This window comes from Salmo salar, chromosome 09 (assembly GCF_965601325.2).
Source record: "Salmo salar chromosome 09, fSalSal1, whole genome shotgun sequence".
Classification (NCBI taxonomy): Eukaryota; Metazoa; Chordata; class Actinopteri; order Salmoniformes; family Salmonidae; genus Salmo; species Salmo salar.
In genome coordinates, this window is record NC_138299.1 from 19,430,742 (window position 1) to 19,458,728 (window position 27,987).

Sequence of the window (27,987 nt, forward strand, 5' to 3'; positions counted from 1 at the left end):
AACATGACGTCGGAGGCGTAGTATTTGAAAGCGTGTATGAATGAGTGGGGGAGGGCAAAGACGCGCTCTATCCATCCATATCAAACCAAGGAGACCAGCCTCCCAAATTGAGTGTGCAACCCGTGCGGTTCCAATACTGAGTGAGGAGCAAAACATTTTTTTAAGGCTTTTGAAAGAAATTATCGATTTAAAACGATATGGTAAAAGGAGAGTGCGCGGAGCAATATTCCGCGTCAAGCCTGTTACGAAAAAAAACAAGAAGTCAAGATGGAATCAAAATTGCCAAGGTGAGTGCGAGGAATTCTATTAATTTATGGCCTAAAATTATCTTCACAATACTGTTATGTAGACTATACGGATATCTGGACGGTATTATTTTACTAACATATCCACATGGATAAATATGGGCTGTATTGTAGCTTAAATAGGCATTTTTATAATGGGTTTTTCAACACACACAAATTCACTGAAATATTTTGACCGTGATATTAAGATAAAATTGAGACCGGTTTGATTAGGCTATTAGGAAAGCCGCTGTAATTGGCAGTGAGGGCATGTGGTGCCATTATGTGCTATTTTTATTGGGCTGGTTACTTACTGCAGTCACGTTTCAAACGTCAAATAGCCTTCAAATGATAGGCATTTACAATGAGTGGCTTAGGTTACTGGTGTAATTGTGACTAAACCATAGCTGACATAGTACACTAATGCCCTCCAGGTTCGTCGATGGGGCTTGAATTTCACCACGCTAGAGCAATCGGAGTAGGTCTTCAGAGAAACTTTACCGGTTTTAAAGGGACATGCATTCATTAAACCTGTATTTTAGCTATGATTAATATTGTCTGAAGGATAATGTTGACCAGCTGACGTACTCAAACTCTCAAAAGAACAGCATACATAGACCTATTGGTGCTTTCAAGACAATTGGGAACTCTGGGGGGGGGAAATGTGGTTCTCATAACATCAGTGATCTTCAGGTTGTAAAGTCAGAGCTCTAGAACTAGGCCAGAGTTTCCGACTTGGAATTCGGATTTGGATGACCATTCAAGACACATTTTCCCAATCAGAGCTGATTTATTTTTAATTTTTTCCCCCGAGTTCCCAGTTGTCCTGAATGCACTACATTTGTCTATAATAAGAACCGAAGACTAATGTTTTACTGACGTTCACTGATATGACGTCAGTAATTGTCTCGATGGGCCGCGTTGAAAATAACTGGGAACTGGGAAATCTCTGACCTCAGTGCGTTCAAGACAACTGGGAACTCTGAAGAAAACGAGCTGCGACTGGGAAAATTAGTTTAACGGTCATCCAACTTCGAATTCCAAGTCGGTCTCTGGCCTATTTCTAGAGCTCCGACCTGAACATCACTGATGTTATGATTCAACCTCTGAGTTCCCTGTTGTCTTGAAAGCACCATAATGCCGCGTTCAGGTGCTAGTAGGAACTAGGAAACTCAGACATTTCCAACTTGCTACTTACATGTGCTGCGTTCAACCAGTTAGTTAGCAAGTTGGACATTGCTGAGTTTCCTAGTCCCAACGAGTGTTTGAACGCGGCATCAGTGCTGTGCTGTCACACTGGATTTCCTTGTAACAGGTTGATTTCCGGTGTGTAATGTTTTGGCTGCTCCGTCAAAGTTTTGCCTCATCTCTGGTCCCATGCCAGTCTCGGCTGCTTGACGAGCTCAAAGGCTATTTACCTTTCATTCTGACTGGCAGGGAGGTGCAATGTGGCACATCAACACCATTTTAGAGGTGTCACTGATTGTCTGTGTCAATTTCAATTTAAGGGCTTTATTGGCATGGGAAATGTGTTAACATTGCCAAAGCAAGTGAAGTAGATAATAAACAATAAAAATGAACAGTAAACATTACTCACAAAAGTTCAAAAGAATAAAGACATTTCAAATGTCATGTCTAAATAGTGTTGTAACAATGTACAATGGTGTTTGTTCTTCACTGGTTGCCCTTGTGGCAACAGGTCACAAATCTTGCTTCTATGATTGCACACTGGTATTTCACCCAGTAGATATGGGAGTGTATCAAAATTGGGTTTGTTTTTGAATTTTCTCTCTGAGAGAATTTATAAGTGCAACAATTTCAAAGATTTTACTGAGTTACAGTTAATATAAGGAAATCAGTCAATGTAAATAAATTGGCTGATTTAAGTAGGGGCATGGATCAGAAAACCAGTCACTATCTGGTGTGACCACCATTTGACTTATGCAGTGTGACAAATCTCCTTCACATAGAGTTGATCAGGCTGTTGATTGTGGAATGTTGTCTCACTCCTCTGCAATGGCTGTGCAAAGTTGCTGGATATTGGCGGGAACTGGAACTGTTGTACACATTGATCCAGAGCATCCCAAACATGCTCAATGGGTGACATGTCTGTTGAGCGTGCAGGCCATGGAAGAACTGGGACATTTTCAGCTACCAGGAATTGTATACAGATCTTTGTGATATTGGGCTGTTCATTATCATGCTGAAACATGAAGTGATGGCAGCGGATGAATGGCATGACAATGGGCCTCCCAGGATATTTTTTTTCTCCTTTATTTAACTTGGCAAGTCAGTTATTAAGAACAAATTCTTATTTTCAATGACGGCCTAGGAACGGTGGGTTAACTGCCTTGTTCGGGGGCAGAACGACAGATTTTTACCTTGTCAGCTCTAGGATTTGATCTTGCAACCTTTTGGTTACTAGTCCAATGCTCTAACCACTAGGCTACCTGCCATCGGGGCAGCAGGTAGCCTATCGTCACGGTATCTCTGTGCATTGAAATTGCCATAGATAAAATGTAATTCTGTTTGTTGTAGCTAATGCCTGTCCATACCATAACCCCACCGCCACGATGGGGCACTCTGTTCACATTGACATTAGCAAACTGCTTGCCCACACGACGCCATACACGCTGTCTTCATCTGCCAGGTACAGTTGAAATTGGGATTCAGCTGTGAAGGGGGCACTTTGTTTTCCAGCGTGCCAGTGGCCATCAAAGGTGGGCATTTGCCCACTGAAGTCAGTTACGACACTGAACTGCAGTCAGGTCAAGACCCTGGTGAGGACAAGCACGCAGATGAGCTTCCTTGAGACGGTTTCTGACACTTTGTGCAGAAATTCTTCGGTTGTGCAAACCCACAGTTTCAGCAGCTGTCCAGGTGGCTGGGCTCAGACAATCCTGCAGGTGAAGAAGCCTGATCTGGGCTGGCATGGTTACACATGGTCTGCTGTTGTGAGGCCTGTTGGACCTACTGACATTCTCTAAAATGATGTTGGTAGAGAAATGAACATTAAATTATCTGGAAATAAAAACTCTGGTGTACATTCCTGCGGTCAGCATGCCAATTGCTTACTCCCTCATAACGTGAGACATCTGTGGCATTGCGTTGTGACAACTGCACATTTTTAAAGTGGCCTTTTATTGTACCCAACTGAATCAGCTTCTTGATATGCCACACCTGTCAGGTGGATGGATTTGCAGTATCTTGGCAAAGGAGAAGTGCTTACTAACAGGGATGTAAACAAATTTGTGTACAAAATGTGAGAAATTAGCTTGTTGCATTTGGAAGTACCTCTGCCAAATGCAGAGGTACTGCATTTATATTTTTGGTGTGTGTGGATAGATATCTATCTCATGACCAAGAGTATGTGGACACCTGCATATCGAACATCTCATTCAAAAATAATGGGCATTAATATGGAGTTGGTCCCCAACTGCTATAACAGCCTCAACTCTTCTGGGAAGGCTTTCCACTACATGTTGGAACATTGCTGCAGGGACTTGCTGCAGCCTCGAGCATTAGTGAGGTCGGGCTCTGATGTGGGGCGATTAGGCCTGGCTCACAGTCAGCGTTCCATTTCATTCCAAAGGTGTTCGACGGGATTGAGGTCAGGGCTCTGTGAAGGCTAGTCAAGTACTTCTGCACCGATCTCAACAAACCATTTCTGTATGGACCTTGCTTTGTGCATGGGGGCTGTGTCATACTGAACTGTTGCCACAGTTGGAAGCACAGAATGTCATTGTATGCTGTAGCGTTAAGTTTCCCCTTCACTGGAACTGAGGAGCCTAGCCCGAACCATGAAAAATATCCCCAGGCCATTATTCCTCCTCCACCAAACTTTACAGTTGGCATTGGGGCAGGTAGCGTTCTCCTGGCTTCTGCCAAACCCAGACTGCCAGATGGGGAAGTGTGATTCATCACTCTAGAGAACGCTGCTCCAATGGCGGCGAGCTTTACACCACTCCAGCTGACGCATAGCATTGTGCATGGTGATCTTAGGCTTGTAGAGCTGCTCGGCCATGGAAACCCATTTCATGAGGGTCCAGACGAACAGTTATTGTGCTGATGTCCCTTCCAGAGGCAGTTTGGAACTCGATAGTGAGTGTTTCAACAGGATGTTTATGTACTACACGCTTCTGCGTTCCCATTCTGTGAGCTTGTGTGGCCTACCACTTCGCCGTTGTTGCTCCTAGACGTTTCCGCTTCACAATAACAGCACTTAAAGTTGACCGAGGCAGCTCTAGCAGGGCAGAAATTGCATGGCTGTGTGCTCGATATTATACACCTGTCAGCAAGGCATGTGGCTGAAATAGCCTTATCCACTATTTTGAAGGGGTGTCCACATACACAAAAGTGTGTTCCATACAAGTTGTCCTACACAGGATATCTTCAGGCTGCATTCCTGAAGGCAATGTGGGATGTAATTCCTGTTCTATGCGGGTGTATTTCACCTGGGAAAGTACTATGAATGGGTCAGGTGCTTATAACAACACTGACAGACAGGACGGTGTCAGAATAGATGCTATTGGACTGGGTTTATTTACTCATTGACCAGTAGGATGTTTTTGTGATTGGAAGGAGGGGTGTGTGCACTCCTGACTGTCTGCAGACTGCTGGGCCACTCAGGCCGCTGATGGAACGTCGGAATGCCTCATCACATAGCCAGAGCCAATCGCTGCCTCCGGCACCAAGCATAGTTGTGCAGTGACCTCCCAGTCTCACACCAGTTTCTAAACTCCTTGTGGCCCAGACTGCATAGTCAGAGGGATTTGGTGCTAATCTGATGTTAAAAATGGGGTGAGGAGGGTTGGCCAATGTTGGCCTCACAATGTTGTTTTAGGGAATTTCTATCTAAAAGGACCTATGAGGACCAACATGTGAAGCTCATAAGAGCATGTCAAATGAAAGTGAAGTCTATTTTGGAGAAATTAATGCATTTACATTTTTCAACCATTTTCCATCAAAAAAATTAGGACTAAGCAAAGGCTATGATTTCTGGTCAAGCAGATAGAAAATTGGTCTCTGATAACATCTAGCAGAAAGTCTTAAGGTATTAGAAATGCATCCAAACATAATGTTAAAGACCCCTACCAACTAATATCAACACTTATATTTCGTTTTGGAGGAATTGTTTGCATACTGTATGTTTAAGAAACGTTGCCTTGTGCCGATACCAAAAACCCACATCCTTAAGGGAGGATGATGACAGTTCACAGAAGTAAAGGTAGACCTACCAGTTAGTTTTTACTGATCAGGTTTGTTCATTATTAAGTGATAAACCACAGTGTGGCTTCCCACCATGCGTCAGTGCAATAAGACGGGTCTTAACCAGCTACAACGTATCGTCAGTAGGGCTGCTTCTATCATGACTGGGTATTCACGGAAGGAACACAGATTACATTTTTTGTGCAAGAAGCTAGAATCGAACCACAGACAAGTAGGATCCATTACAACACCTTAGTGACTGTTTCCAAGGTGACACAGCACAAACTGCATGAATACATGTCAGACCTGTTCAGGTGGGAGTCTCCAACCAAGTATGAAGTGTGTGCTGTGATTTTAGCTGTGCTGTTGTATGTATGCTAAAGGATTTGCTGTATATGCTTCTGTGTATGGTGTGTTTTATTGATTATATGGAATCCAGGACTCCCTAGAAAACTGTAGCAATTGTTAGAGTGGACTGTCCTGGCTAAATATATAAAAATGAAATGCCTCCCACATTTGTCAGCTTTTAATACAAAGTCCGAGTTGGATATGGACATACACAGAGCCCCGTATCACAACACAGCTAAATTGTGTATCAATAGCAACCCATTAAATTCCAGTGTTCTTCATTTCTGTATTTAGTGTATGACAAAACATTGTCCTATCGTCCTGCTATGTGTGTCTTCTCTCCCTATTCTCCAGCGGCGGGACGACAGCGGCCGTCTATCAGTGTGCAGTAAGTTGTGCTATGCCATTGGAGGGGCTCCCTATCAGATCACTGGCAGTGCTCTGGGCTTCTTCCTCCAGATCTACCTGCTGGATGTGGCCCAGGTGAGTGAGACGGGGGTTGAGCCAGAGGGCAAAACCAGGGTGGGGGACATAGAAGGCTTGGGTTAGAAGTCCCAAGCTAGGCATCTCTATCAGTGGTGTGCATTACTTAAGTAAAAATACCTTAAAGTACTACTAAATTCGTTTTTTGGGGGGGCTTCTGTACCGTAAATTCCGGACTATAAGCCGCAACTTTTTTCCCAGCTTTGAACCTCGCGGCTTAAACAATATAATTTTTGGATTTTTCCCGCTTTCAATTTTTTTTTTCTCCCAAAAAACACATTCTGTGACGTGCTCAGTTTTTTTGGGCGGCATGAAGCTTTCATTAGACCAATGAAATTGCCGAACGGGTTAAGGCCAAACAACGTTTTTGTTTACTGTTTAGATTAAATCGAGCACTCTCAAACTTCCCATCATTCTGATTATGGTAGTAATATTGTCACCCTCATGGCAAAGACACGGAGAAATGCATATGATGCAGCTTTCAAGTTGAAGGCGATTGATCTGGCTGTTGGAAAAGGAAATAGAGCTGCTGCACGGGAGCTTGGTCTTAATGAGTCGATGATAAGACGTTGGAAACAGCAGCGTGAGGAATTGACTCAGTGCAAAAAGACAACTAAAGCTTACTGCTAATTTATTTTTTGTTACAAGCCGTGTTTCGTTAAAGCCTGTCTAAAGTTAATTTGTTTCAATGTACCGGTAGGCACCTGCGGCTTATAGACATGTGCGGCTTATTTATGTTCCAAATTTTTATATATATATATATATATATATAGTAAAAGTACCGTAATTTCTGGACTATTAAGTGCACCTGAATATAAGCCGCACCCACTGAATTAAATTTATATAATTCAGTGGGTGCGGCTTATATTCAGGTGCACTTAATAGTCCGGAAATTACGGTACTTTACTATTTATATTAACTACTTTTACTTCACTACATTCCTTAAGAAAATATTCTACTTTTTACTCCGTACATTTTCCTTGACACCCAAAAGTACTCGTTACATTTTGAATGCTTAGCAGGATGGGAAAATAGTCAAATTCACGCACTCACTTATCAAGAGAACATCCCTGGTCATCCCTACTGCCTCTGATCTGGCGGACTCACTAAACACATGCTTTGTTTCTAAATTCTGTTGGAGTGTGCCTGTGGCTTTCCATAAATAAAAATACATTGGGTGTCATCTGGTTTGCTTAATATAAGGACTTTGAAATAATTTTTTACTTTTGATACTGAAGTATATTTTAAACCAAATACTTTTACTCAAGTAGAATTTTACTGGGTGACTTTTACTTGAGTCATCTTCTAGTAAGGTATATTTACTTTTACTAGTTGGGTACTTTTCCCACCACTGATCACCTATATAGGCACTGTAATTAATAACTCCCCAAGACAAAGAGCACAGTGTTCCTAGGGCAGAACTGAACATTTTAGTTCACCTTCAGTATTTCAGTGTCCATCTAATGAGCTTTATACTATCAGTCCTTGTCTTGAAATTGTGTCATTTAAAGCACAACATAGAAAGTCAGTGTATATATTTTGTCTCATTTATTTTCTGAATATTGTAACATTTCTGAGCTCACTGTCACAAAATCAGTTCCCCTTTTACTTTTTTAAAGGGGAAGGCCAAAGAGCTGGTTTCATTTTGCCAGCCTCTGGCATGACTCATCCAGTGAAGCACTTTAACTCTGACTCCCCACTGCTTTGCTTTGTCTCTCAATTAGCAAGTGATAAACTGTGCACACTGAATACAACACCTTCAACCAGAGAGATAATGAGCTCCTTGGAATTGTCTTAAACACCACACTGTTCTGATGGTAATGTTGTCAATGTGGCCACACCATGTATCCCTGACTGTTCTTACACAACCTTTGCAACTCACTAAATATCCTCTTAGTCATCTTGTTGCTAAGATGCAAAAGATGGCTTTTTTATTTCTGTGTCAATGGCCACAGCTTCTGTGAGGAGAGGTGATGGCTGATGTCTGTGGTTGTAGTGGTCTGACAGACAATGAATGTTATCTCTCTCTCTCTCTCCCTTTAACTCTCTCTCCATAGCTGGACCCATTCTATGCCTCTATCATTTTGTTTGTGGGCCGGGCCTGGGATGCAGTGACAGACCCAACGGTGGGCTTCCTGGTGAGCCGGAGCAGATGGACCCGGTGTGGCCGGATGATGCCCTGGTAGGTGTCTCCGCCTCGGTCACCCAGTGGACATCCTTACAGCAGGCAGGAATGAAAGAGGAAATGAAAACAGAGGACATGAACAAGAATAGGATATTGGCGGAAGGGGGAGAGGAGAGGCATTCAGAGATTTAAAGCATAACCTCTCGTCACGCTTCGAGGGAGAACAGTAGTGGAAATGGAATTATAGGTGGTAATCGTGACAACGAAGCTGAAATGAAACAGATTGAATAGAGAGAACAGGCTGTCACTGATATGTATAACTTGTTCTCTATTTGACCTCGGTATCTGCTGACGCTATTACTGTCTTTATCTGCAGTTGGGTACTGTCTGTCTTAGATTGTAGTAGCTTTAAACTTCTCCTCTGGGTGCAAACCAGGACAGACTGGAATGAGGCTAAATCTTATTTTAGTTAGTTTTAGAATACCCAGGTGCTTTCTTTTTTTTCTGAGCTGCCACTGCGAGGTTCCACAAAGTTCTGGGTGGTAGAAATGCTATGATTTTCCCCCAGATGCCCTAATCGAGACTTAAGCCAAGTGGTGGGTGCTATGTGTCAGGAATGGAAGAGAACGGTGAGTTCTCCCTCTAAAGTAATAGGAGTGCATTTTGGAGTGAGTACAGCAGCCCAGAATGGCCGTCACTAGTTGATGAAACCAGAGCTCCAGTGTCACACACTGATCATCTAAACACATGAGCATTGCATATAAGATTCGGCAATGCTACTGCTAAAGTAATCCTCGCGTCAAAAAAACGCCATTGTTACTGTTTTGTTGCTAGGTGTGCTCTATCAAGGCAGTAGTCTTATTTGACATCTGGTTGTAGGAATTCCATAATGGGAGGTATTTAACATTGTGAGACAGTTGTTTGTAAAGAGATGATCTCGATGGTGTTAGATCCTCTAACAGCATCCTACCCCTGCTACCTAGCACTTTGGGGCCTACTTTATATGGACCTGTGAAACTCTATGACCCCATGTGGTCAAGAGAAACACTGATCCCTGACTCCTCTCTGGCCTTTGGGTACTGCGACTGTGTGACCCTGCACCGGCCAAAGTTATTTAAACCAGAGGGAACATGGTGACCACTGCTATATAACATTTTTTTACATTTAACATACTAATGTGTGTATATATAACATACTAATGTATATTTTCACATACTCCTCTACAAGAGGATAGAGTGAAATTGTGGTTAAAATGTATATTTGGCATTATACTGTGACTGTCTAGGAATTCTGTCAAGATATCAAGCTGGATTCGCTTGATATCTTAGGACCCTGGGCGTGTAATGTAGGATGCCAGGTGGAGAGAACTGGCTTCTCCCTCTCTAATTGGTCCAAACCTCAACACACCACTGGATTTAGGCCAATGGGGGGCCTGAAGTGTGTGTGTGATTCCAGAATGCAGGTGGGGAGGGGGTTTGCCTACATTTTACATTTTAGTCATTTGGCAGACGCTCTTATCCAGAGCGACTTACAGTAGTGAATGCATACACTTCATACATTTTTTTTCTCTCCGTACTGGTCCCCCGTGGGAATCGAACCCACAACCCTGGCGTTGCAAACACCATGCTCTACCAACTGAGCCACACGAGACACCAAATTCAGAGAAGTTACCACAGGTCAAGTAGAGGGGAGATTCTTGGCTGCTTGTCAATGAGGTAGGTCACTGTTAGGTGGCAGTTTTCTGGCCTGTACAAACCACAAAGCCTCCAGCATGTTATCCGCACCTTAGCACAGACTAGGAGATTTAGATGTCTTCCCCACTAACAATAATGCATTACTTAACTAAACCTTGACCAAAGCTCTTTCCCCATCTGAATGCTCCAGCCTTTTTAATTGGCACTATAAGTGGAAGATGTTTTTCCCAGAATAGTGTTCATTAGTCCTAAACACTGTGGAATTCTAGAACCCTCTTCCATGTATCTGCCTGCAAGACTGATTTTAAATAATCATCTGATTGGTTGTGATTTAAAAATGACATCAAAAGGATCATTGTTATAAAAGAGAGGGAACACAATGTTATCTTAATGGGCTCTGCTGATCAGTACTTTAATAGTTTCGCTTTTTAAGTATTATGATATTGATAAGACAATGTTGACAACTTGAACAAGCACATGAATGTTTCTCACAGGCAGATGATCCAGTCTGCAAAATAAAACCCTGAGCCCTTTCCTCTCTCGTGTCTTGCTCTACACCCTGAGGTGTGTTGTGTATGTCTTTGCCTCAAGGTCATTGGTGTTGGGCTGCCGTCGAGCTCATGCTGTGAGCTTGGTGTATTAAACCGGAGTGACGGTTTACAAAATGCAGACAATCAAGGAGAAATCTGACCTCTATTTCCAGTCAGATCTGCCTATTGACTCTCATTAGCCCCATTGTCAGCCCACATAGTCTAAGGAACAAGATGGATGGGGGATTATCCAGTCCAGTTGGTGTGGGCTGCTGAGGATGGGCCATTTCCATTGACTGGCCATTTTGTGAGTGGGGTCGTCATGTCAGACAAACATGCATTTTCAGTTAATCTAGCTGATAGGCCCCCTGAGGACTGTAGGCACCATAATTGCAGGTCAAGCATAGATTATGGATAGAAAGAAACATTACTTATTAGCGAGAGATTGTTCTAAAGTGTTAATGCTGTTGTAGTGATTAAAACACTTGGCAGATGAGCATGCAATGTTAGAGTAACCACTGTTCTCAACTGTGGTTTTTGCGGCGACTAGTGAGAGGATGAGACGAGTGGAACGCCCACTGCCCTGCAGGCATAGAAATGTCTTTGATGCATATTTGTCTCCAAAATACCCTGCCAGCAATGCCCCTGACTTGTATTATTTCGAGTGGCCTGGTCTGCTGGAAACCCAGTAGTGCTGGGGTCTCCAACATTTTCTAGCATGGTAGCTACTTTCAGATACGCACATTCTTCTCTACCCTGCACATCTTCCCTGGGTCTTTGGTGTATGTGTTTTCTATCAATATACCTGGTAATCTAATGGTTAATATGAATTTTATGGGACCTGTCATGCCAAATAATCTTTAGTATTTTCGAATTCTATTTTCGCAGTTTTATTCTTGCTGGTATTTTTATTTTTTTTTCTACTCAATATAACAATTATTCATAGAGAAACAGCGAAAAGGAATGTTCGAGTCAAGTCAATGCTTAAATCGCATCGGAAGACAATTGTTTGGGAAAAAACGATCACATTTAGATTTTTGTTGTTGGTGTAATTCCCCTTTTTTTTAAATTGTAAATCTATCAAATAAAATGTTACTGGTCACATACACGTGTTTAGCAGATGTTATTTGCGGGTGTAGCTTCTAGCTCTGACAGTGCAGTAATATCTAACAGTTTCACAACATATTCACGTAAATCTAAGTAAGGAATGGATTAAGAATATACAGTTGAAGTCGGAAGTTTACATACACCTTAGCCAAATCCACTTAAACTCAGGTTTTCACAATTCCTGACATTTAATCCTAGTAAAAATGCCCTGTCTTAAGTCAGTTAGAACACCACTTTATTTTAAGAATGTGAAATGTCAGAATAATAGTAGAATGATTGCTTTATTTCTTTTGTCACATTCCCAGTGGGTCAGAAGTTTACATACACTCAATTAGTATTTGGTGGCATTGCCTTTAAATTGTTTAACTTGGGTCAAATGCTTCAGGTAGCCTTCCACAAGCTTCCCACAAAAAGTTGGGTGAATTTTGGCCCATTCCTCCTGACAGAGCTGGTGTAACTGGGTCAGGTTTGTAGGCCTCCTTGCTCGCATACACTTTTTCAGTTCTGCCCACAAATGTTCTATAGGATTGAGGTCAGGGCTTTGTGATGGCCACTCCAATACCTTGACTTTGTTGTCCTTACGCCATTTTTCCACAACTTTGGAAGTATGCTTGGGGTCATTGTCCATTTGGAAGACCCATTTGCGGCCAAGCTTTAACTTCCTGACTGATGTCTTGATGTTTCTTCAATATATCCACATACTTTCCCTCCCTCATGATGCCATCTATTTTGTGAAGTGCACCAGACCCTCCTGCAGCAAAGCACCTCCACAACATGATGCTGCCACCCCCGTGCTTCACGGTTGGGATGGTGTTCTTCGGCTTGCAAGCGTTCCCCTTTTTCCTCCAAACATGGCGATGGTCATTATGGCCAAACGGTTCTATTTTTGTTTCATAAGGCCAGAGGACATTTCTCCAAAAAGTATGTTCATTGTCCCCATGTGCAGTTGAAAAAAGTAGTCTGGCTTTTTTATGGCGGTTTTGGAGCAGTGGCTTCTTCCTTGCTGAGCGGCCTTTCAGCTTATGTCGATATAGGACTCGTTTTACTGTGGATATAGATACTTTTGTGCCTGTTTACTCCAGCATCTTCACAAGGTCCTTTGCTATTGATTTGCAATTTTCCACCAAAGTACATTCATCTCTAGGAGACAGAATGCATCTCCATCCTGAGCGGTATGACAGCTGCGTGGTCCCATGGTGTTTATACTTGTGCACTATTGTTTGTACAGATGAACGTGGTGCCTTCAAGCATTTGGAAATTGCTCCCAAGGATGAACCAGACTTGTGGAGGTCTACAATTGTTTTGTATTTTTTTGTTTTTTTTAATTCTGATATCTTGGCTGACTTCTTTTGATTTTTTTTCCCCCCACGATGTCAAGCAAAGATGCACTGAGTTTGAAGGTAGACCTTGAAATGCATCCACAGGTACACCTCCAATTGACTCTAATGATGTCAATTAGCCTATCAGAAGCTTCTAAAGCCATAATATTTTCTGGAATTTTCCAAGCTGTTTAAAGGCACAGTCAACTTAGTGTATGTTAACTTCTGACCCACTGGAATTGTGATACATTTGTTGGGAAAATTACTTGTCATGCACAAAGTAATGTCCTAACCGACTTGCCAAAACTATAGTTTGTTAACAAGAATTTGAATGCTGGTGGTGCTTTCACTCTAGTGGTAGCATGAGACGGAGTCTACAACCCACACAAGTGGCTCAGGTAGTGCAGCTCATCCAGGATGGCACATCAATGTGAGCTGTGGCAAGGTTTGCTGTGTCTGTCAGCGTAGTGTCCAGAGCATGGAGGCACTACCAGGAGACAGGCCAGTATATCAGGAGACGTGGAGGAGGCCGTAGGAGGGCAACAACCCAGCAGCAGGACTGCTACCTCTGCCTTTGTGCAAGGAGGAGCACTGCCAGAGCCCTGCAAAATGACCTCCAGCAGGCCACAAATGTGCATGTGTCTGCTCAAACGGTCAGAAACAGACTGAGGGCCCGACGTCCACAGGTTGGGGTTGTGCTTACAGCCCAACACCGTGCAGGACGTTTGGCATTTGCCAGAGAACACCAAGATTGGCAAATTTGCCACTGGCGCCCTGTGCTCTTCACAGATGAAAGCAGTTTCACACTGAGCACATGTGACAGACGTGAGAGTCTGGAGATGCTGTGGAGAACATTCTGCTGCCTGCAACATCGTCCAGCATGACCGGTTTGGCGGTGGGTCAGTCATGGTGTGGGGTGGCATTTCTTTGGGGGGCCGCACAGCCCTCCATGTGCTCGCCAGAGGTAGCCTGACTGCCATTAGGTACCGAGATGAGAGCCTCAGACCCCTTGTGAGACCATATGCTGGTGCGGTTGGCCCTGGGTTCCTCCTAATGCAAGACAATGCTAGACCTCATGTGGCTGGAGTGTGTCAGCAGTTCCTGCAAGAGGAAGGCATTGATGCTATGGACTGGCCCGCCCGTTCCCCAGACCTGAATCCAATTGAGCACATCTGGGACATCATGTCTCGCTCCATCCACCAACGCCACGTTGCACCACAGACTGTCCGGGAGTTGGCGGATGCTTTAGTCCAGGTCTGGGAGGAGATCCCTCAGGAGACCATCCGCCACCTCATCAGGAGCATGCCCAGGCGTTGTAGGGAGGTCATACAGGCACGTGGAGGCCACGCACACTACTGAGCCTCATTTTGACGGGACATTACATCAAAGTTGGATCAGCCTGTAGTGTGGTTTTCCACTTTAATTTTGACTGACTCCAAATCCAGACCTCCATGGGTTGATAAATTGGATTTCCATTGATTATTTTTGTGTGATTTTGTTGTCAGCACATTCAACTATGTAAATAAAAAAGTATTTAAGATTATTTCATTCAGATCTAGGATGTGTTATTTTAGTGTTCCCTTTATTTCTTTGAGCGGTGTACATATGAAATGGGTGACGCAATATGTAAACACAATTTAAAAGTGACTAAGATGGTGTGGAGTGCAGTTTACATATGAAATGAGTAATGCTAGGTACAGAAACATTAGTGGCCAGTGATTCCTAATCGGTCTGTAGGCATTTGCCTCTGTGCTAGTGATGGTTGTTTAACAGTCTGATGGCCTTGAAATGGAAGCTGTTTTTCGGTCTCTCGGTTCCAGCTTTGATGCACCTCTACTGACCTCGCCTTCTGTATGATAGCGGGGTGAACAGGCAGTGGCTCGGGTGGTTGATGTCCTCTTTTTTGGCCTTCCTGTGCCATCAGGTGCTGTAGGTGTCCTGGAGGTATTCTTCACCCCACTGTCTGTGTTGGTCGACCAATTCAGTTTGTCAGTGACGTGTACGCCGAGGAACTTGACGCTTTCCACCTTCTCTGCTGCGGTCCCATCGATGTGGATTGGGGGGTGCTCCCTCTGCTGTTTCCTAAAGTACACGATCATCTGCTTAGTTTTGTTGAGTGAGAGGTAATTTTCCTGGCACCACACTCCCAGAGCCCTCACCTCCTCCCTGAAGGCTCTCATCGTTGTTGGTAATCAAGCCTACTACTGTTGTCTGCAAACTTGATGATTGAGTTGGAGGCGTGCTTGGCCATGCAGTCATGGGTGAACAGGGAGGACAGGAGGGGGCTGAGCACACACCCTTGTGGGTCCCCTGTGTTGAGGATCAGCGAAGAGGTGTTTCCTACCTTCACCACCTGGGGGCGACCCGTCAGGAAGTCCAGGACCCAGTTGCACAGGGTGGGGTTCAGACCCAGGGCCTCGAGCTTGATGATGAGCTTGTACTATGGTGTTGAATGCTGAGCTATAGTTAATGAACAGCATTCTTACATAGGTATTCCTCTTGTCCAGATGGGACGGGGCAGTGTGGTGGCGATTGGATTCTCTGGATCTATTGGGGCGGTAAGCAAATGGAAGTGGGTCTAGGTGAGTCAGTTAAGGTAGAGTGATATGATCCTTGACTAGTCTCTCAAAGCACTTCATGAGGACAGAGGTGAGTGCTACGGGGCGATAGTCATTTAGTTCAATTACCTTTTGCTTTCTTAGGTACAGGGACAATGGTGGCCATCTTGAAGCATATGGGGACAACAGACTGGGATAGGGAGAGATTAAATATAGCTGTAAACGCCAGCCATGCTGTGAGGACACGGCTAGAGATATCATCTGGGCCCGCAGCCTTGCGAGGGTTAACACACACTTAAATGTCTTACTCACGGCCGCCACGGAGAATTAGAGCCCACAGTCCTTGATAGCGGGCCGCGTCGGTTTGTACTGTATTATCCTCAAAGCGAGCGAAAGTGTTCAGCCTGTCCGGAAGCAAGACGTCGGTGTCCGCGACGTGGCTGGTTTTCCTTTTATAATCCGTGATTGTCTGTAGACCCTGCCACATACAACTCGTATCTGAGCCTCGTATCTGACCCATTGAACTGGGACTCAACTTTGTCCTTATACCGCCGTTTAGCCTGATTGCTTGCGGCGGGAATAACTACACTGTTTGTATTATTCCATATTCCCAGTCTTCTTGTCCTGGTTAAATGCGATGGTTCGCGCCTTCAGTTTTGCGCAAATGCTCCCATCTATACACGGTTTCTGTTTGGGGTAGGTTTAAATAGTCACAGTGGGTGCAACATCTCCTATGCACTTCCTGATACAGTGAATGAATTTATCAGTATATGTGTCCATTTTCTGAAGCTACTCTGAACATATCCCAGTCCTCGTGATCAAAATGAGTGAGTAATGTGTCGGTTTAGCAATAAGGCCTACTGCTGCAGAACACGTCATGGCAGAGTTTGCCAAACAATGACCTAATTAATCATGATAGTTCTGTCTGGGAAGCCAACTTCGCAGTTTACATTTAATTGACAAGGTTTTTGGGGAAAGACGGTCTACCCACAAGATGCTGGGTATCATTAACATCGCTAATTGGCTACATACTGACTGATGGACAACTGTACGCACCAAACAGACAGAGGGGCAATATTGCTGGAAATTAATTGGCAGATATTGTTACATTTGGCTTTAAGCCAATAGTGGCTAACCAGGGGTGGGATAATGTCAATGTTGCTTTGATTGGATGGTAGCCGTGAGCTTTGAGATAGCATGCATGTACTTTCAGAATTGATTGTTGAGCTAATGGTCTATGTGTTGGAGACCAATGCAGTAGTGGATCCTTTGTTCTCTATGGATGTTCTGCTTTTCTAGCTGGAGTATATTGGTTTGCTGGTCAGGTGTATTGTGTAATTGTGCCTATAGAGTGAGGCGAGTCAGTATGGCGCCACCACAATCTCCCTGTCGGCAGGCATAGTGCAGAGAGAAGGGCCACAGTGAGCCCATTCTGAGCCCCTTCTCCATACACAGCCCCAAACAGGGGATTAAGGCTTATAGATCTCAATGCAGAGAAAGAAAGAATAAAAAAAGGACTGTGAATGTAAGAAGATTAGAAAACGACAGGGTTCAAGGGCTCCTGAGTGGCGCAGCAGTCTAACGCACTGCATCTCAGTGCTTGAAGCATCACTACAGACACCATGGTTCGAATCCAGGCTGTATCACAACTGGCCGTTATTGGGAGTCCCATAGGGACGCACAATTGGCCCAACGTTGTCCGAGTTTGGCCGGTGTAGGCCGTCATTGTAAATAAGTATTTGTTCTTAACTGACTTGCCTAGTTAAATAAAGTTAAATACTTTATATACTGAACAAAAATATAAATGCAACATGTAAATTGTTTCATGAGCTGAAATAAAAATAGAAAATTGCACAAAAAGCTTCTTTCTCTACAAATTTGTGCAGAAATGTGTTTACATCCCTGTTAGTGAGCATTTCTCCTTTGCCAAGATAATCCTTCCACCTGACAGGTGTTGCATATCAAGTGGTCTAAGGCACTGCATCTCAGTGCTAGAGGTGTCACTACAGACCCTAGTTCAATCCCGGGCTCTATTACAACTTGCCTAGTTAAATACAATTTTAAAAATGCCCCCCCCAAGGACCACTTATGGCTGCACCCCTGCCCAGTCATGTGAAATCCCTAGATTAGAGCCTAATGAATTTATTTAAATTGACTGATTTCCTTATAAGCTGTAACTCAGTAAAATCGTTAATTGTTTCTAATATTTTTGTTCAGTGTTTATATACATCTCAACCCTGTGCAGATGACAAGTTAGTGCCCAAAATCTGGTAGCACTACTGCCATCACTACCAGGTGCCACACTTAGCCTGGCAGGGACTCATGGAAATCATAATTGTGAGAACAAATATTTATTTACTGCTTCAATACTGAAAAAAAAATATATATATATATTTTTTTTAAGTATCATTTTTCTCCAGTCACAGAGATGAAATAGACCTACTTAGACACCAAAACATTAAAATGCTCCTCTGTTTTCCTCACAGGATCCTCATCTCCACTCCCTTTGCAGTACTCACGTACTTCCTGATCTGGTATGTCCCTCCAGTGGAGCAGTGGAAGGTCCTGTGGTATCTGATCTTCTACTGCCTATTCCAGTCTCTGCAGACGGTCAGTCTCCCCTATACACACACTATTGTTAGTGAACAAATGTGTTATTAATAAGGGGCACATGTTACAATGCATTGCTCCTCAATCTCCATTGAACTGTGATATGGTTGTAATTATAAGAGCGTCTGCTAAATGACGTAAATGTAATTAAACAATATATTTTTGTGGGGGGGTAGATCTGCTTTAATGTGGGTTCTATCAATATAATTGTTTGTCATTTCTAATCCCTTTTTAAAAAAATACTTTTTCCCTACCATCCCTACCCTGATTGGCGTAAACTAACAGACAATACTATTACTGCTACATACAGCTATTTTGTGCCAGGAATTGATTATTTTTGTGTGCAGTGCTTCCATGTGCCATACTCAGCGCTCACCATGTTCATCAGCGTGGACCAGAAAGAGAGGGACTCTGCCACGGCCTACCGTAAGTCATCCTGTACATCTTTGCAGTTATGTAGCATCTCATGTGGTTCTAATATGAGGTCTTCATTCTACTCTCTCTCTCTCTTGTTCAGGTATGACGGTGGAGGTGCTGGGCACGGTGGTTGGCACAGCGATCCAGGGGCAGATTGTGGGTGGGGCGATCGCCCCCTGTCTCCCGGGTGACCTGGATGTCCTTGACAACAGTAACACCACACTGCTGGGGTCAGACGTCAACATCTCCCACATATCCCTGGATGAAACGGTGAGAGGGGGACCCCCAGGGATGACATGTTGTGTAACATTGTAATGGCAATGTTAGAAGTGTCATTTGACCCTAACCCTGCTCCTCCTGTCCCTCTAACAGAAACGAGCCTACCTCATCGCCTCAGCAGTCATCTGTGTCATCTACGTTCTCTGTGCAGCAGTCCTGTTCCTGGGAGTCAGAGAGCAGGAAGGTGTGACTTGATTAATGGAAGTTGTTTACATAATTATAGTCACATTATTTTATTCGCATTAATTACATCAAATGTACTCTAAATATGAGAAAAGTATAACAGCTGTTATCCTCAGAAAATCCTTTCCTCTCAACCCTAAAATGTTACAAGAATTCTTTGTTACAAGTAACTAGGAGAAGGCCACATTTTGGCAGTCAGTAAATGTCATAGATGAGGGATAAGCACATCAGATAAGTCTTCAGCTGATGTTTGGCACAGTGCATTTAATCAGTTTTAATCACCATCTTTGTTTTGGTCATAGAGTGTGGGCGTCTGAAGACAGAGCCCATGTCGTTCTTTGAGGGCATGAGGATGGTGATGGGATATGGGCCGTATGTCAAACTGGTCATGGGATTCCTCTTCACGTCGCTGGCCTTCATGGTGACCCATACTCCTAGAGTGGGATACAGTTGCACCAAAAATTATTTATGATGAGCTCTAGGCTGTGTAACCCTGGTGTTTGGTTTGCTGTATGTACAGTTGAAGTCAGGTTTACATACACCTTAGCCAAATACATTTAAACTCAGTTTTTCACAATTCCTGACATTTAATCCTAGTACAAATTCCCTGTCTTAGGTCAGTTAGGATCACCACTTTATTTTAAGAATGTGAAATGTCAGAATAATAGGAGAGAATGATTTTAAGCTTTTTATTTCTTTCATCACATTCCCAATGATCAGAAGTTTACATACACTCAATTAGTGTTTGGTAGCATTGCCTTTAAATTGTTTAACTTGGGTCAAATGTTTCGGGTAGCCTTCCACAAGCTTCCCACAATAAGTTGGGTGAATTTTGACCCATTACTCCTGACAGCCTGACTCACTTACACCAGCTCTTTCTCGGACATGGTTTTTCAGTTCTGCCCACACATTTTCTATAGAATTGAGGTCAGGGCTTTGATGGCCACTCCAATACCTTGACTTTGTTGTCCTTACGCCATTTTGCCACAACTTTGGAAGTATGCTTGGGGTCATTGTCCATTTGGAAGACCCATTTGCGACCAAGCTTTAACTTCCTGACTGATGTCTTTAAGGAATACCTAGGATAGGATAAAGTAATCCTTCTAACCCCCCCCCCTTAAAAGATTTAGATGCACTATTGTAAAGTGGTTGTTCCACTGGATATCATAAGGTGAATGCACCATTTTGTAAGTCGCTCTGGATAAGAGCGTCTGCTAAATGACTTAATGTAAATGTAAATGATGTCTTGATGTTTCTTCAATGTATCCACAATTTTCCTCCCTCATGATGCCATCTATTTTGTGAAGTGCACCAGTCCCTCCTGCAGCAAAGCACCCCCACAACATGATGCTGCCACCCCCGTGCTTCACGGTTGGGATGGTGTTCTTCGGCTTGCAAGCCTCCACCTTTTTCCTCCAAACATAACGATGGTCATTATGGCCAAACAGTTCTATTTTTGTTTCATCAGACCAGAGGACATTTCTCCAAAAAGTACGATCTTTGTCACCATGTGCAGTTTCAAACCGTAGTCTGGCTTTTTTATGGCAGTTTTGGAGCAGTGGCTTCTTCCTTGCTGAGCGGCCTTTCAGCTTATGTCGATATAGGACTTGTTTTACTGTGGCTAATAGATACTTTTGTACCCGTTTCCTCCAGCATCTTCAAGGTCCTTTGCTGTTGTTCTGGGATTGATTTGCACTTTTCGCACCAAATTACATTCCTCTCTCCTTCCTGAGCGGTATGACGGCTGCGAGGTCCCATGGTGTTTATACTTGCGTACTATTGTTTGTACAGATGAATGTGGTACCTTCAGGCTTTTGGAAATTGCTCCCAAGGATGAACCAGACTTCTGGATGTCTACCATTATTCTTTCGGAGGTTTTGGCTTTCCTATGATGTCAAGCAAAGAGGCACTGAGTTTTAAGGTAGGCCTTGAAATACAGGTACACCTCCAATTGACTCAAATGATGTCAATTAGCCTATCAGAAGCTTCTAAAGCCATGACATAATTTTCTGGAATTTTCCAAACTGTTTAATGGCACAGTCAACTTAGTGTATGTAAACTTCTGACCCACTGGAATTGTGATACAGTGAAATAATTTCTGTAAACAATTGTTGGAAAAATTACTTGTCATGCACAAAGTAGATGTCCTAACCGACTTGCCAAAACTATAGTTTGTTAACAAGACATTTGTGGAGTGGTTGAAAAACAAATTTTAATGACTCAGTGTATGTAAACTTCCGACTTCAACAGTATATGACTTCCTGTATGTTCAGTGGCTGATGTTCATGTCATTGCTCTCCTTCTTGCAGCTCCTGGAGGGGAACTTTGCCCTGTTCATCAGCTACACCATGGGCTTCAGAAATGACTTCCAGAACATTCTCCTGGTCATTATGGTGAGTCTAGGGATCACTCCCACTAGAGGTGTAACACAAAGGCATCAGTGACTATATTCTGTACACTAAGACCTGTACATTCTGTGCTGACTGAAATGTCAGCTTGTGGGTTGGTGTAATGTCTGTGGTTCCATGGTGTTTCATGGAATGGAAAGGGCAAATTCTTTGTGGGGTGAGAGGTGGTTGTGGTCCCTGGGAACCTGTCACCCTCTCTCTCTAATAGAGAGAGCAGGGGTAAGAAAGGAGCACAGAGGGGCTTTTGTTGCTCGGGCAATCTGTCAGCACCGCCATGGGAACATGCTTTGGCCTTTCCTTCCAATTTACCATTCCCTCTTTTCTGCACCGTCGCTTCTCCCTCTGCCTGAGTAGGATGTAGACCTGCCCTGCACCGCCCTGGCCACTGGAGCAGGAAATGTGGGAGTTTAGAAAGGTCCTTAGTAGCCCGGTCACCAGATCTGTTTGTGATTTAGCCAACTCCTCCAACTGCCATACATGCAAGGCTGGTTTTGGTCAGCATAGTGTTAGATATTTCTAATACTGCTGAGTGCTCAGCTGCTAGCTAAACCTTGTGTGGTCATTTGACACATGGGTTGACCCAGGGGTGAAAATCTGATATCAACTTTGGAGGGGACAATTACATGAAATTTTCTCAAGAGCAATTCCTGAGGGGGACACCAAAAGTAGTGCTGTAACACATAGCCTACATTGTAATATGGTAAATGTATATTGAGGAACCAAAGAAATAAGGTGTTTGCTGTACTCCTAACTACCGGTACCCAAAACTACACAACTAATCACAACAGCATTGCCTTTAACAAATCTTAGTTCAGTCACCAGTTTAAGTTGAGAGTGGGGGTATCCATGGCATTTTCTAATTATGTTCCTATTTTACAAGTTAAAAAAAATTGAGAACCTTTCATAATGTTGCCAAAGACTCAACAAACTTACCTGAGACTCCCTGTCTCTGCCAGTCTGTCCCTGCATATCTGTCCCCAACTCTGCTGTCTGTGTGCCATCTGTTGCCTGCTCTGCCTAATGACATCATTGAAACATTTCCATTAGAATTTCATTTCTTTCTTATGAACATTTTATCAACTAGTCTTTGAGATATTAGGCTACTAGGGTTCTTACTTTGCGTTTTGGTGTACTGAAAAATACTCTGATGTCCGTCTTTTATTTTTCTACCTGGCTGGCTGGCTACACCACACACACACACACACACACCACACACACACACACACACACACACACAGTGTGTAGGTTATTTACAGTAGGAGATGGGCTTCTATCATATATTTTATCATTCTATTTGGGCTTCGATCTAAAAGGTAGCTAGCAAATGTGAAACGGATTAAAATGACGAGTTGACAGCTGTATGAGTTCACCATTTACACAACATATGCTGCAACCTTTTGTAATTTTAATAGTTTGTTTCATATTGGCAGGCTTCCAACAATAGCTGAATTTGCAAAGCTAGCGAGCACCAATTCCGTTTCAGTGGTGTTTGCTATAATCTTTGCTACCCAGGTTAAATAATAAAGGTGAAATAAAATAAACAAAAAAGTTCCCTTGCGACAATTTAGCTTTTGTACCGAGACCATTAAATATATTTAAGAGAATGGTAGAAGAGAGTGTAGTTCAGTTTGGACTTCAGTTTATCGCTAACCTTATCACGGGGACTTTGAAGCACTAATTTACATCATCTGCATGCTGATCTTGGAATAAATTGATGATAGCAAAGATTCCATCTTTGACGAGGCCACATAAATGGAATAGGTACTAGCTAGCTTAATGGTTAATATTTGCACGCTAGCTCTGCATATTCAGCTAGTGGGTGTGCGCGATTGACTGGATTAACCTCACGTCAGTTACGTTCATTGAGTGCCTTTCAGACAGTAGACACGACCCCTCTGTTACCTTGCCAACTAAGGAACTGGCAGTGGATCAACCAATTGTGAGGCAAAGGGTGGGGGGGGGTCGCAATCTTTTGAAACTTAAAAATGCGCTATTAAGTGTCTATAATCAGCACAATTGCTTTCATTGAATATTATTTAAATTACATAGTTATGTTTCAGTGATATATTGGGGGGGGGACAAATCATATTTTTCCCAGGATGGGGGGGGGGGTCGTGTCCCCCTCGTCCCCCCCCCCCCCCCCCGGGATTTCCGCCCCTGGGTTGACCACACCTCTATAAGAGGTCAAGGGTCATGGACCCCCTGCAGGTTTAAATAAAGAGCCCTTTCACATTGTGTCCTTCTCACATTATGTTTTAGCCTATCGGTCAGTCTGACCTTTTCTGTTCCCACATTGCCCTCAGGGCTTTGACTATTTTTATGGAAATGGTTCAAAAGTTAAATATCTTAATGCTCTTCTTTGGTGTTTAATTTGTAGCTCTCTGGGACTTTGTCCATTCCGTTCTGGCAATGGTTCCTGACCAGATTTGGGAAGAAGACTGCAGTCTACATTGGCATCACGGTAAGCAGTGTGTTGTGGCGCTTCATCTCAAAGCTGGTGTGTATGGGGTGCTCTCTTGTGGCTTGTTTTATTCATGTCTCTCTCCGCAGTGGGCAGTGCCCTTCATGATCCTGATCGTCTGCATTGAGAGCAGTCTGATTGTGGCCTATGTGGTCTCTGTGGCAGCAGGAGTCAGTGTGGCTGCAGCTTTCCTCCTACCCTGGTAAGTTTCCTACTGTCTGAATGTACCTCTGTATACCCACAGCAACCTATAGATCTCTATCATATCGCCGGTGTCTCTACGTATGTCCAGTCTGTGGTGGGTCGTGCCTTTTTTTTGTATACATTCACTTCTTTCTCTGTTTCTCAGGTCAATGCTCCCAGATGTGGTGGATGATTTCAAAGTGAAGAATCCAGACTCTAGTGGCCACGAGGCCATTTTCTACTCTTTCTATGTCTTCTTCACCAAGTTTGCCTCAGGAATCTCTCTCGGCATCTCCACTCTCAGTCTCGAGTAAGTGTGTTTCGCTCTCTTGCTTGTATTGTACATGATAAACTGAGCATGCTGAGCTTAGCTTGAAATCTAACTCTATTTTGCAGCAGCTTAGTGAATCATATTTTCAAAACAATTGCCTAAATTCTACTGTAGGATAGCTGCATTTTCCTTGGGCCACTCGTGTGGTTAACCATAACATAATCCTCACATTCATAATCAAGCCAAACTGTACCTTATATCTGCTTTCTTTTCTTCTCTCTCCCTGTACATTTTGTTCAGCTTTGCCGGCTATGTGACAAGAGGCTGCTCGCAACCTGATGCAGTGAATTTAACCCTGAAGGTGCTGGTCTCAGCTGCTCCTGTTGTTCTGATATTCCTAGGGCTGTTGATATTCAAGACCTACCCCATCGATGAGGAGAGGAGGCAAGGCAACAGGAAACTACTGCAGGAGATGCGGTGAGTCAGGCCAAACACACCCACGATTAGGGCTGATTGGGGGTATCTAAGCCAGACACTCATTGTAATAGAACAGTGTTCATGCACAACCCAAGCAATTTTTATTCCTAAATTAAGTGCACTGGGGAACTAAATGATTGCAGGGGGACACTAAACTTAGTTCCTTTCTGGCATCTTTCTCTATACCTCAGCTAAATGTAAAGGACATGCTTTAAGCCTTAGTTCTTATTCATGGCAGAGAGGCTATCTTGAACAAGCCAAGTCCTTTGTGTCTAACTCTTGGCTGTGTTCCTATTCTGAAACAGGGTCAGCAATCAGGATTCCGATACAGAGTCCACAGAGCTTGGGAGCGTTGTGTAGGAGTCCTGGGAGAGGAGCCGAAAGGCCACAACTGTCCCGCGTGTTTGCACTGGCAAGCTGGAGTGTTTGGGTTTAATTGGAACTAACAGTAGAAAAACCAGATGACACTGTGGCTGCTTCCTACCTGTTGCTACATGAACGCAATGGCCCTAGTCTCCAAAGGATTCAACAGGCTTACAGAGACCCCTATTGTCCAGTCTGAGTCATCGCTCTCTGTGCCCTGTCTATTGCGTGCTGTACTATGTATTTGTGGTGTTGGTTTATGTGTCTGTTTGCATTACAAACATTGGTTTGGGATTTTTTTTTGGGGGGGGAGGGTGGGGCATTTACCCTTCAAATCTAACATTTTAATGATTTGTCTACCTGAACCAAGTATTAGTTCAAAGGGGGGGGGGGGAGCCTTTCTCAGCAGAGGAAAAAGATTTTCCATCCAGAAAGGATGGTCCTCATAGAGGGAAGATTTCGGTCCTAATTTTTAGGGCATACCAGTAGCTTGTTCTATCTAGACTGTTTATGGTTACGTTTTAATGTAAATCCTTTTCACTTATCGTGAGAGTAATAGCCTTCTTTAGGGACGTGGAGAGCACATAACTGTTCCATTTCGGACAATCTGATCCATTCACTGGAATTATATTGGTGTCTTGTGGGGAAAAGGAAACGCTAACCTTAATGAACTCATTAACATTGCCAATGATGTCTGGATTTCAGACTTACTGTATCTAGGCTAGCTGAATTCCACCTTATTATTACTGTCTTAACACATCTTGTACTTTGGAAACCTTGTAATTGCAATGAGATTTTCTGTATAAGTTTTTACTAAATTATATTTGGTCAAAGTTGTTTCTCTCACACGGTGAAGACTTCCCTTTTTTAAAAGTTGACTTGAGCATGAACAGTCCAACTTCGCCATTGGCATGCTGACTGCAGAAATGTCCAACAGAGCTGTTGCCAGAGTATTTAATGTTATTTTCTCTACCATACACCGCCTCCAATGTTATTCGAGCATTTCATATGAAATCCATAGATTAGGGCCAAATTAATTTATAACAGTTGACTTATTTCCTTATATGAACTGTGACTTAGTAAAAATGTTGCATTCATATTTCTGTTCAGTATAGTTCGTCAGCTAAGCTAGCCACTTTAGCTAGAATGGGAACTCGGGAAAAACACAAGGTTAAATCATTCAATCTCGGGAACTCGGGCCTTCAGGTTGGAAAGTCGGAGCTCTAGAAAGAGGCCCGAGTTTGAATTCTGAGTTGGATGACCACTCAAATCGGTGGTTTTTTTTTCTTCTTTTTTCCCAGTCAGCCCTTTTTTTTTATTTTTATTATTCCCCGTTTTGAATGCACTGAAGTCAGAAGTTTGAGATTTGCGTTCAAAACAACTGGGAACTCAAATCTCAATCTCCAGTATGTGTTGACATTTCACAGGATTAGTTTTTGGACAGATGGGTAAGAAGTGGCATCTCTGTAGCCAATATCTTATAAAAATATGTTTCTTTTTAAGCATTAAATGACCTGGTATCATAATGCATTGATATACAGTTTTTCTCCCAAAGTCACCCTTTAAAAAGTAGAACCGTTCTTGGAGAGTGGGAAAGCTTTCTAACGAGTTTGAGTTGACGATCTCACGTCTAACTTAATGTTTGATGCCTTCAACTGAATGGAGAGATTAGAGCCTAATAGCACAGCATTTTCACTATTTATTAAAACTAGTTGTGTTAAAGAAGGCACACGCATTACTAATTTGGCACATTACATAATCTGTACACAGTTGTCTGTGAATATGGATGTGCGCATTTTTGTATAGACAAGTTTATTTGGCTATGGGTGTATACAACATGCATGTGTGTTGTATGATAATCCGAATTATGTGACTTTTATCACAAGGTAATGGGCTGTTTTTTTTTTTTTTTTTTTTTTTTGTGTATTTAAAGTCTTAACTTGTTTACCTATTTAGAAGTATTGTCAGATCTGTCAGTTGAAGCTGTGTCCTGATCTTGTGAATGGTTTGTGTTGTGTGTAATGTGACAATTCATTTGATTGTATTTATACTTGTATGAATCTTTGAGCAGACCCAAGCCAAGTTTTCTATTTATCAGCAGTGTTGGGAAATGAATCTGAAATATAGATCACTCTGCAGTCAGATGTTAACATAATGTATCATTTTGCCTATTAAATATACAAACTATGTTTCAAGTGAGAATCGGGTACGTCTGATGCCGAGAAAGAATGGAAATGATTGCCTACTTCACACATTAAAAAAAGAAATAAAGTAGTGTGTAGTTGGGTATATGGCAAAAAGTTATGAACTACTGAAAACACTACCAAGATCAGAAGTTAGTTCAACTACTACCAAGCTACTGCAAAATGTAGTTACATTTCTAGTTGAATTGCATGTAGCGTACTACTCCCCAACACTGTTTATATGACATATCAAAACACAGAACTCTAAAAATGATTGTTACTCTTGAATGTCTCAAGTACTGTAATATTTAACTTTGACAAATCCTAAACGGTGTCAATTAAATTTTTTCCTGACGACTCAAATTATTCCGCTGTCCATGTTCGCTGCACAGCATACTTCATGATGAAGGCGCATTCAGTTCACCTTAACGTTTGTTACGTTGCGGAACGGTTTGTACAGAACGACACGTTCACCCAAAACATTTTTGTTCGTTCT

The 27,987-nt window shown here is 42.9% G+C and overlaps 1 protein-coding gene across 1 annotated transcript; it reads left to right on the top strand.

Annotated features, from left to right (window-relative positions):
* Positions 1-27,510, top strand: LOC106610885 (sodium-dependent lysophosphatidylcholine symporter 1-B). Its single transcript, XM_014210539.3, has 14 exons — positions 1-287; positions 6,195-6,323; positions 8,381-8,505; positions 18,143-18,266; positions 18,614-18,692; positions 18,784-18,953; positions 19,056-19,146; positions 19,448-19,566; positions 21,455-21,538; positions 23,931-24,014; positions 24,104-24,216; positions 24,364-24,507; positions 24,769-24,945; positions 25,251-27,510. The coding sequence occupies exons 1-14, from the start codon at positions 198-200 to the stop codon at positions 25,303-25,305; spliced, it is 1,584 nt and encodes a 527-aa protein (XP_014066014.1). The 5' UTR covers positions 1-197; the 3' UTR covers positions 25,306-27,510.
* The last annotated feature ends 477 nt before the right edge of the window (positions 27,511-27,987 follow it).

Excerpts from the sequence above, each read along its gene's own strand:
- LOC106610885 (XM_014210539.3), top strand. The coding sequence starts at position 198 with ATGGTAAAAGGAGAGTGCGCGGAGCAATATTCCGCGTCAAGCCTGTTA. Across the intron at positions 18,267-18,613 it reads TATTCCAGTCTCTGCAGACG|TGCTTCCATGTGCCATACTC; the intron begins GTCAGTCTCCCC and ends TTTTGTGTGCAG. Across the intron at positions 24,508-24,768 it reads ATCTCCACTCTCAGTCTCGA|CTTTGCCGGCTATGTGACAA; the intron begins GTAAGTGTGTTT and ends CATTTTGTTCAG.